Source organism: Bombus vosnesenskii, unplaced genomic scaffold (genome assembly GCF_011952255.1).
Source record: "Bombus vosnesenskii isolate JDL3184/JDL3185 unplaced genomic scaffold, Bvos_JDL3184-5_v1.1 scf7180000015926, whole genome shotgun sequence".
NCBI lineage: Eukaryota > Metazoa > Arthropoda > Insecta > Hymenoptera > Apidae > Bombus > Bombus vosnesenskii.
In genome coordinates, this window is record NW_022884209.1 from 24 (window position 1) to 11,621 (window position 11,598).

The 11,598-nt window shown below is 43.9% G+C and overlaps 1 protein-coding gene and 1 pseudogene across 1 annotated transcript; one reads left to right on the forward strand and one right to left on the reverse strand.

Annotated features, from left to right (window-relative positions):
• The first annotated feature begins 438 nt into the window (after positions 1–438).
• LOC117241453 lies at positions 439–5,443 on the forward strand. The gene is made up of 3 exons (XM_033507381.1): positions 439–673; positions 1,643–3,735; positions 5,315–5,443. Exons 1-3 carry the CDS (start codon positions 439–441, stop codon positions 5,441–5,443), a joined length of 2,457 nt encoding a protein of 818 aa, XP_033363272.1.
• Positions 5,444–5,898: 455 nt separating this feature from the next.
• Positions 5,899–6,016, reverse strand: LOC117241454 (annotated as a pseudogene).
• Between the last annotated feature and the right edge of the window lie 5,582 nt (positions 6,017–11,598).

The window sequence follows — 11,598 nt, forward strand, 5'->3', positions numbered from 1 at the left end:
ACCACACCCCATTTGGAGATGTGACACCTTCAAAACCAAATCCCTTCGCGAACGCATTCGGGAGGTCAAGAGGGCATCACTATGCCTCAACTGCCTCGGGAAAGGGCACACAACGAAGCATTGTTTCGCAGGATCATGTCGCGTATGCGGAGAACGACATCATACAATGCTGCATAGGACAAAACGCCATTCAGGGTCTCGTTCCAGCACGTCCAGCCCGAAATCTTCCCCATCAAATAGCCGATCCACAACATCTTTTTTGCCACCCTACGTATCGCCCACTCGTCGCAAAAGGCACACAACAGACCACAGATCGGAAACACCACGAACAGCCGCGTCTCCAAGTCCACCGCCCAGTGACAAACGAACACACAACCAATGACGCCGACGATCGACGACTCCGTTCATGACCGAACATATCAAACCAATAGCATCCGAATGACTGTCCATGATCTAGTCATCACAGCGCAGATTAATATTTTGAATGATAAACAGCAACCAATCCGTTGTCGAGCGTTGCTCGACACCGGATCCAGTATGAACTTCATTACCGAGGAATTAGCAAAATCGTTAAAGATAAGGCAAAACAAATGTTCGGTCCCGATCGGAGCTCTAGATACCTTGACAACGACCTCTAAGCGACACATCACGGCCACGATCACTTCCACTGACGGTACATACACGCGGACATTAACGTTCCTTATCATTCCAATCATATCAACCTTAATTCCCAGCGAACCCATCGATCGTTCGACACTTGAGATACCAAAAAATCTCAAATTGGCCGATCCACGATTTCATTTACCAGCTCCGATAGATGTACTATTAAGCTCAGGTTCAACACCCGCGTCGATGTGTGTGGGACAAGTCAACCTCACGCAGCCAGACGAGCCTGGACTGCGTCTGCAAAAGACGCGATTCGGATGGGTAATCGGGGGGAGTCCAACTTCCCAAACCGCTACAAACATATTTCACACATCCACGACGACTTTACAAGCAGACCTCGCGCGGTTTTGGGAAATCGATGAAGGACCCTCAATTAAACATATCTCAGAGGCAGATCGACGATGCGAAGAACACTTCCAAGCCCACACCCGACGCACCAGCGAAGGACGATACATCGTCGCTCTACCTTTCAACGATCAGCTTCAGTCACTCGGATCCTCTAAAACGCTGGCGAGTAAACGACTCGCCTCACTCAATCGCCGATTCCAGCACGACAAACGCTTCGAATCAGAATATCGAACGGTAATACAGGAATACCTGGCGTTGGGACACATGACGAAGGTCAATGACAACCACCCCGACGACAACGGATACTATTTACCCCATCATGGCGTGACCAAAGCATCGAGTCAAACCACCAAACTCCGTGTAGTTTTCGACGGATCGGCACCAAGCACTACCGGAACCTCCTTAAACGATACACTTCACACAGGACCCAAGTTACAGGAAGATTTATTTTATATATTAATTAGATTCCGCGCTCATCAATACGTACTCACCGGCGACATCGAGAAAATGTATCGGCAATTCCTCGTACGACCAGAGGATCGGAAATATCAAAGGATATTATGGCGCAGCGCGAGTGGAGAAACAGAAACATATGAGCTTAACACTGTAACGTTCGGTTTATCCGCAGCCCCGTATCTAGCTATTCGGTGCCTCAAGCAACTGGCAGAGGACGAAGGACATCGATTTCCACGTGCAGCACAGGTACTGCAGCGGGATTTCTACGTCGACGACGCTCTCACCGGAGCTGAAACGAAGGACGAAGCCCTCACGCTCAGAACAGAACTCACCAATTTACTTCAACTGGCCGGCTTAAACATACGAAAATGGGCGTCAAACGATAATGACTTATTACACGGACTCTCCTTAGAAGAAACAAATCACCAACATTTTTTGGGCGACTCGCAAACCTTGAAGACGCTGGGAGTGTTTTGGAATTCATCCGACGACTCTATTCTTTACTCGGTCGAAGTCAAACCCACGCCCTCTCGAGTCACGAAACGAATCATCAGCTCGGAGATTGCAAAAATTTACGATCCGCTCGGTCTGCTCGCACCGGTGATTGTTCGGGCCAAGATGCTACTTCAACGAATATGGTCGTCGAAAATCGATTGGGGTGAATCACTTCCGATCGAGTTACATACAGAGTGGGAAAGGTACTATGCCCAATTACCCTTATTAAACAACGTCAGGTTCCCACGCAAGGCAATAATCGAGTCCGCAATGGAAATTGAACTGCATGGTTTCTGCGATGCCAGCGAAAAGGCTTACGGAGCCTGTATTTATCTTCGAACCCTTAACACCAACGGCCGTGTTTGGACCCAACTTCTAACCGCAAAATCGAAAGTCGCCCCACTCAAGTGCCAGACCATTCCTCGGCTCGAGCTGAGCGGAGCACTCCTTCTTACGTCCCTGATGTCGACAATACAACAAGCCCTATCACACAAAATTACTCGAACTATCTATTGGACCGATTCCACTATCGTCCTCCATTGGCTCAATACATCACCTCACACCCTTAAGACATTCGTCGCTAACAGAGTCTCCGAAATTCAAACAAAAACCAGCATCCGCGATTGGCGCCACGTTCCTACCGACGACAATCCCGCGGACTTAATATCACGCGGCCAAACACCCGAAGAGTTTCTGCGCCCAACCATCTGGCAGCACGGTCCTGCATGGTTCTACCAGTCGGAAGGCTATTGGCCAACATGGGCGCTAACACCGCAAATTGAAGTACCGGAGCAGAAGGGGGCGATTTGTCTGTCCACAAACCCCGCCGATTACTGTTTGTTGCAAAGGTATTCATCCTGGCCCAAGTTGATACGAATCATAGCTCGTTGCCTCCGTTGGAAACAGAAAAGGAACCGAGCGGCACCCCTAACCGTTACTGAATTACGCATAACGCACAATAAACTGATAAAATTGTTGCAAAACATCCATTTCTCCGAGGAAATTCGCACACTCCAAAAAGATCGGAACGCGGCGATAAAGGGTAAGCTCACGCGACTCAATCCGTTCATAGACAAGGAAGGAATATTGCGAGTCGGGGGTCGACTCAGTCATTCGTCGATGACCTTCGCCCAGAAACATCCCATAGTATTACCTAAGTCATCCGTTACAACACGCATCATAGACCACGAGCACAAGATCCACATGCATTCCGGAACGCAGGCTACGTTATACGCAGTAAGACAAAGATACTGGCCCGTTGACGGTCGAAGTCAAGTATGGCGGGCGATCAAAGGCTGCGTCCGCTGCTGCCGCGCTCAACCACCGCCGGTAGAATACGTGATGGGTAATCTGCCGGAGGCGCGAGTAACGGAATCTCGCCCATTTACAAACGTCGGCGTCGATTACTGCGGGCCGTTCCACATCAAGGAAAAACGAGATCGTAACCGTCGTCAGATAAAAGTATACGTAGCCATTTTCGTATGCCTAGCAATTAAAGCGGTACACATCGAGCTCGTTGACGATCTCACTAGCGAAGCCTTCATCGCCGCTCTTCGCAGATTTATCGCTCGACGAGGCTATTGCTCCACCATCCATTCTGATAACGGCACCAACTTCAGAGGAGCAAGCAACGAATTACGAGAGCTTCACGATTTATTACAATCGGACGATCACAAGGAAAAAGTAACCGCATTTTTAGCCGACAAACAAATCGAATGGCGCTTCATTCCCCCTCATTCGCCGCATTTCGGTGGGCTATGGGAAGCAGCGGTGAAGTCATTTAAACGCCACCTCAGGCGTGTAGCCGGCAACGAGTTACTCACCTCTGAACAATTGAATACTCTTATCATAGAAATAGAAGCAGTCCTCAATTCCCGCCCGCTAACTCCTATCTCCACCGATCCAAATGATCTCCTAGTCCTCACTCCCGGACATTTTCTCATTGGCGATTCACTAATGTGCTTACGTGATCGAGATATCAGAGACATTCCATCGAACCGACTCTCCAGATGGCAGCATATCCAACAGCTTAAACAGCATTTTTGGAACCGCTGGCATAAGGAGTATTTGAACGAGCTAACCAACCGCAATAAGTGGAGCAAGGGTGGACACGGCATCCAAAAAGGCACAATCGTCATCCTCAGAGAGGACAACGTTCCCTCCATGCATTGGACTCTGGGCCGAGTTATCAAGGTTCATCCAGGCGCCGATGGTGTCATCCGGACAGCTACAGTTCAGACGGCAAAGAGCGTTTTCGATCGGGCCGTCAAAAGGCTTGTCCCACTGCCAATTCAACCCGATCTCGAGAAACCCGAACAACTAGCCACCGAGACGAACTAAGATGGGAACTTCAATCACATCTCGCTAATTTGATCGGTACCCTCTCAACGGGGGGAGGATGTTACGCCATGCGGCTTGCCATAGATCATATTCTTAACTGTCGGTCGCGGCACTATAATGTCGCAGACGGATCGTCGCGGTTGCCCGGCAAAACAAACATTGTAGTGGCAAGCGCATGGTTCATTAAACAGGGCGACCTCCAGAAACGTCGATTCGTGGCCGTTATTTTATCTGGCGTAAAAGAATGTGGCGTGATCCGAAGGTAGTGGGGGTCGCCTTCCAGAAAGAATCAGAACGTTTCGAGAAGCCAAACAGTCCACACATATCTTATATCGCGCATTACGTAGTCACATTTCTTTTTGTTGTTCCATTTATATCTTTCTAGTTAATAAGTTGTTGCAATAAACATTAATTTAGTTGTGTTAATTCTGTGAAATTTCATTGAACTACCCTTATTATCATAATCGAAATAAGGGAATCGATCAGTTCGTGGCGTCGATTGTTTAATCGTAACGAGAACTTACAACTCTCGTTGACGTGATATCTCGCGATCGCGTCTCTCCGCGAATGATCGAAACAACATGTCTCGCTTTATTATGAAGTTTTTGTTGATTCATTTTGTCAGTGCGTCACAATGGGATTTTCCTTTCGGGGTATTGCCTTTATCTTTCAGTGTTTCATATATTCCTTCTAATTCGTCAATCATGGACGGGTTGATAGCTGATTACGATCCAGTTTTCCTTCCTCGTGGCTGTTCGTTAACAGATTTTAACATTTTTGCTACTGTGTATTGTATTAATTGTCATTTATTATTTCTTCTTAATCCGTTCACCATGAGTAGTTAAGGGTTTAATAATTTATTATAAGGTTTTAATCCATGGTTTGTTTCTCGTGACTGGTTACAACCCCTCTTCTTCTTGCGCTGAAATACTACTTGCAGTGAATAAAAAATGAACGAAAAAGGATAAACTAAATAAAAGAAAACAAAAAAAGATATGCACTGGAACAGTCCGCATGGGAACCTCTGGCGAAGATACCTCCGTATGCATCATTAAACGTTAATATCGAAATGACCAAAACCTATGTTCATAACAGTAAATCAAATCAAACACCGGAGGCAACAATCACATGGAAATAGTAATCAAAATCTACGTAATGATAATATACCAAATCAACAATCAAGATGCACAACCCGTCATCCGGAAGCCGACGCTACTCACCGCGTGTCAATGCAAGGGAGAAAAACAACAAACAAAACATATCTTATTAAATAAAATATAAGAATATAGACAAAATCACTCCAATAAAATAACACCCGCTGGGAACACATTTAGGCATATATACACACATGAATAAATAAGGCACTGTTACCAAGTAAAGTCAAAATCTACACACGGAGCATCAGGATACATTTCACGAAACCTATCTAAACACCATGAGAGTACTTCAGGACAAGTATCCCCCCTTGATCTGAGGAATGGTGGCGTAGGAAAGCCTCCAACACTTGATCAGGAATCTCCTCTGAGAAACGAACCTTCGCGCTGGCATCCGTATCAACCACCGCATGGGGGGAGCGGCGGGCCCAGCGCGCTCTGCCAACGCCACACGGAATCCCAGGCGATCACCCATCCAAGTAATATCCGTGCCCGGCGCTGCTTAACTTTCGTGATCTAACGGGAACGAGTGCACTCAGCGCGGCCAGGGCATTGCCTACTTTCACTTGAACTGGAATGCATTTAACTATGTGTACTGCTTCTCCTGCGACCAAAGCCATGTGTCCTGGAGTTTTGATTATTGCATACGCAAATTCAGCAGGTAATATAGTTGCTAGACTGAATGCATTCTCTATTATTTTCTTTTCCGAGGTGCATCTTAGTGTCAATATATCCTGATAGAGTGCCGTTATTTGTCTTCTGACAGTTTATCTACGTAAATGAATTTTGAGTTAACGTATGTGAATACATCCAAATTTTTGACTGCTGTTTTACGTTTGGGTATAAATGTATTTCCTTTAGTCGTTTTTAGGAAAAAGAGCTTGGGGTGTTCTGTGGATAACAGGGTGTATCCGCACAAAGGCTGTTCTCCAGTTTTGGTTAGCACAAAGGTTATTTCTTGAGTCGTAAAGGCAAAACCCGGTAGCGTCGGGCTGCTATTGGTTTTTATTTCTTGAATTTTTGTGGCGATTCCTTCGTACAAGACGTCATATTGCTTGAACTTACATAGGAATAGTGGATGTGGCTGCCAATAGGTGTATCCATCTTCTGAATCCAAACAAGTTCCTTTATTAATAGCGCATTCATTGAACTATTCATTAGATTTATTCATTAGACTAGCGCTATTCATTAAACTTATTTAACGAATAGTAAGTTTAATGATTAGTATGATTTACGAATAATAAGTTCAATGAATGCTATTAACAACGTTTTTGTGTTTAAACGAATCCACGGTCAACGGAATAACTCTTTACTAAGCGTAGACTAATCTTAGACGCAAAAATACGATTGTTGAAAATGCTCGATGTGTTACTCTCCAAGACAATCGCACGAATGCCAGCCTCGTGGAGATTTTTCTCGCTGTACGATTGCATTTGCTTTCTATACTCGTTTGGAAGCATCGAGAAAGTTCCAAACACCGTTGCTAGGCAGTTTCTACCTCGAGTTTGATTATTAATACAATGTATGTCCCATTGTATCGGGACCTCTGAGGCAACATCACACGTGGCTAGGCCCGCTCCCGAGGCCGCATGCCGCCACTACCACATTTCTCGGAAAACCCATACAACCACTCCAGACCTCCGTTAGGCAAAACGTCCATCCCGTGACCGTGGCTACGTTCGGCGACCAATTGTCACCTCGAACCCAATCTCGCTATCACAAATCTTGAACAATTACAGCTAGGATAAAATCTAGGCTAGAGTAGAGGATGTTCCCAAAATTTCCAAGAAAAGGCTTCGGCTTTCCTTTCATCTTCGATATATATAAAAAAAGATAGGCGAATGAACAATACTTTATTCAAAAGGCGAAGTTACACTTCAATAGCAAAATACAGACTGACTTACTTACTAAAGAACTGGGATCTTTGCCTCCTCACTATGATTCATATATCTCACGGGTGGGAGTTCGGTTACTGTCTATTCTCACCGCTATCGCATGATCAGGTGACTTCGTATAAGTTGATGGAAATTTTATTGTATAAATCCAACAGAGTGTCGGTTCAAAGTGTTACAACAGAATAATGTGTTGAGCGCTAATTTAGGAGGGTTTTTATATGGAGGTTTTAGTCCCTTTGGAGGGGCTGCTTTGTTATTATTTCGATAGCTATGGCATGCAGGATGTTTCGTCTACTTTATTACTGTTTCTGAGCGGGTGGCCTTTCTTGAGCGTGTGACACTTCCACCGGCATGTCGGTTGACGTCCACGGTTCGGCTAGCGAAAAAAGGAATAAATCGTAAAACTAAAGGATCGTTCAAAATTGACACTTTATACGTTCGTTCAAGTTTGTATAACGAGATTGCGATATTAATTACACTATGTTACGTAGATATTAGTCTATATTCACTATTTACTGAAACTGTAGTAAGACTGACTAAACTTCGATTTTGATGTTTTTTGCGTATGTCGTGCAAATCTATATTTTGAAAAATCTTTTCCTATCCATACAAGGACTGAACTTGCTTAATTTCCGAGATATTCGCGAAAAACTGCCGGTATCGCCTGAATGAATTCTGCCTATAGTTGTGCGTCCGTGCAACCTATGCGTAGGTTGCTACCGGATACAGTATTTTGTTCACAGTATATGTAGGTATGATAGGGGGGATTGAAAGATTACGGGAGATTGAAAGATTACGGGAGATTGAAATATTATTTAACTGCCAGGTAAAGAGAGACGTCCGCTTGAACTCGCTGACTAAGCCCTCTTGTCTTCATGTAGGCATTCTCTGCAAACACACACATACATTCTTTTATGCAAAAACTGCCTAGGTCGAGTTCACCGTCAAGCCACAAAAACGCGTGTGCTCGGCAAAAACAGAATAAGCCGATGAACCACCAATCAACGAAATAAACTTGATCATTACAATAGACAATATAGAGGAAATTTATGTCGATTTTTCCCTAACAATAAATAATGTCAATGTTTGCGTACATTTATTGTACAATTATATTATTTATATAAATGTTCTTATGCTGTACAATTACATATATGTCGAGTCAAAGTCCGAATCTGGGCCCGAGTCGTCCTCTTGGCGGAGGCTTGGGACAGGTAAGGATTCCTCACTGAAGCTATTCATTTTTTTACACTGAAGTTATTTTTATTGACACACACAAAAATGTTACAGAGTTGACACAGCTCACAATGATCACATACTCGCGACATCCGTGACGTCGTTCGTGGAAAAATAGGTCTCTCCTGTCTTCCTGTAACTGGGACAAAGACTGTTTATCTGTTGAAGGATTTTAGGTAACTAGATATTAGTGTTTATAACGGTACTCGGGCTAGCCGATCACGTACTGCGGAGACGCGTCGGCATCTGGTAAACATCCTGCCCGGAGAATAGGATCTGCGTGTGGCGAGCTACGGGACAGAAACCGTTGGAATGTTTACTGCCACGTGCCGCTACAAATCTTTCTTTTAAGGAGAGCTATAGGGTTACTCAATGCCTTTGTTAGACAAAGCGTTCATCCCTTGACCGCGGCTACGTTCGGCGACTAATTGTCGCCTTGAGCCCAAGCTCATCATCACAAATCTCGAACAATTACAATCGGACTGGGTGACTACAATTGTTTAATTACAGCTATGGTAGATTCTAGATTACGGTGTTAAGGAATTTTTCCGAAATACCAAGGGGAAGGCTCCGATGACCTTTCATCTCCGACATATACTTTAGCCTGCCACGTGATTCTAACAACCTCGATTGAATTTATGTGCAAGTGCAAGTGCATTTTACGCAGTTTATCAATAGTTAGCGACTATCTCCACTCGAATAACTCTACTAGTGCTATACAACTCTCAGGGTGCATGCCGTGATCGCCCACTCCTTATAATAATATCAAACAATCCCATTATTTACATCTACAAATTTAAAGCCGTCGCAACAGAATACCCATCCACTAGGTAAACAAAACAAAATAATACACCCGCCAGGCACGAACGCTCTGTAGATTGTTATCATCTGTTCCATTCGTGCTTTATAGACTAAACACTCATTCGTTAGATATTTAATTATTAAATTCAAATTATAAACTGAATTTCAGCCACTGTCTAATAAATACTGCTCGCAAACCATCTATCATTTCTTAAATCAAATATAAGAATTGTTTATTTTATAAATTATGCTGTGTGTCTAAACACAGCCCACTTAAACATTGTATCGACCGCGTGACATTGATTGTCAACAAGTCCTATAAACTAAGATCTTTCAAATTTCTTTTGTTTTTGATAGACACAACCGCTAGCCGATGAGTTATTCCGGTATATTTGGCTTGTTCTTTGTTATTATACAATTACTGCCACTTTTTACGACTGACCCCCTTTCTCGTAGTGACGCGACACTATGCTATATTTAATCAAAACTCATAATTGTAGCGATAAAATACTTCCTATCAATACAATATTATTTAATACAATAATATAAAATTTAAATATCCTGGCTTAGGGCTGTTAAAGGATATAGGTTTGGGTTTATTAATTAATCGATTCACGCAGATTCGATTTTCTCCAATATATTTGATCGCCTCGTACAACACGTCTTAACACACAGAATACACTCGGTCAATTAACACGTGGTCGACTTCTAAGACAAAAGAGCGCCGTTAGAAGTCGTACCAACTTAGCTTGTAGCAACTAGCGATCATGCCAACCTAACATTTTTCAACACTCCCCTTTGATCGTAGTTCCTACAAGCCCCATAGCTTTGGTGAAATACTGAGTCTTAACCCTATTTAAGCCTTTGGTAAGGATGTCAGCGTCATTCTCGGGACTAGGTATATACGTATAATCTAATATCCCCTATATATAATACGTATAATCTAATATAAAAGTAACGCACTTGGACGTGCTTAGAACTTTCGGCAGCTACTTCATCCTTTGACCATGAAATAGCTCCGATATTATCACAGAAGATCTTGCAAGGGCGAGGGCAATATGACAATTGGCCCACCTCCCTTAACAGTAAGGAAATCCACACTGTTTCCCTTGCTGCTTCCTGCATCGTCACGAACTCCGCTTCGCACGTCGATTGAGCTATAATCGGTTGTTTTTTTGATAGCCAGGATATCGCACCACCAGCGAGTATGAACACATACCCGCTCCTGGATTTCCTGTCTACCGTGCAACCCGCAAAATCCGAGTCGCAAAACACCTTCAGAGGTTGCCCGGTTCTTTGGTATACTAACTTCAAGTCTTTGGTCTTTAGTAAATATCTGAATACCCGCTTCGCTGCTTTCCAATCGGATACAGTCGGATTCGCGCATCTTTGGCTTAGTTTCCCTATTGCACACGCAACATCAGGACGACTTACAGTAGCTACATACATTATGTGCCCCACAGCTTGTTCATATAATTTGCTGTCGAGAGGCTCATCACGTTCAATATCAAAACCAGCCTCGCATTCTCTAGCTAGCGGTGTCGACACTCCCACCACCCCAACCTCACGAGTAATGTCAAACAGATCCAGCATTTGACCTATCTGTATGGATTGATCAAATATCACAGTGGTGCTGTTTGGCATGCTCAGGCGGATGGATAGAAATTGAGTGTCTACACCTAGCATTCTTACGTCTAATTTGTCCTTAATCCTAGTTTTGAATATTTCAATCCACTCCTTCGTCCCAAACACAAGAATGTCATCCACATACACAGCTACAATCAAATCTTTGGACGCATTCACATACACACATGGATCGCTCACACATGGGTTCAGACTCATACCCTTTAAAATACTATTGATGTGCCTAAACCACATTCTCCCAGCTTGTTTCAGTCCATACAAGCTCTTTTTAAGTTTACACACAAATTGAGTTCTGTCCTTCCCTGGCTTGGGAAATTCTGGTTGCTCCATGTATATATCCTCATCCAGAGAACTGTTGAGATACGCACATTCCACATCGATGTGCTCATAAACCCACCCATTCTCCGCAGATAGAGCAAGCAGAATTCTTAGAGTTCTGCGTTTCACTATTGGACTGAAGGTTTCTGAGTAATCTACTCCAGATCTCTGCCAGAATACCCGAGCTACCAGTCTAGCCTTATACCTATCAGGGTCTCTCTTTATCACAAGCACCCAATTACAGTCTA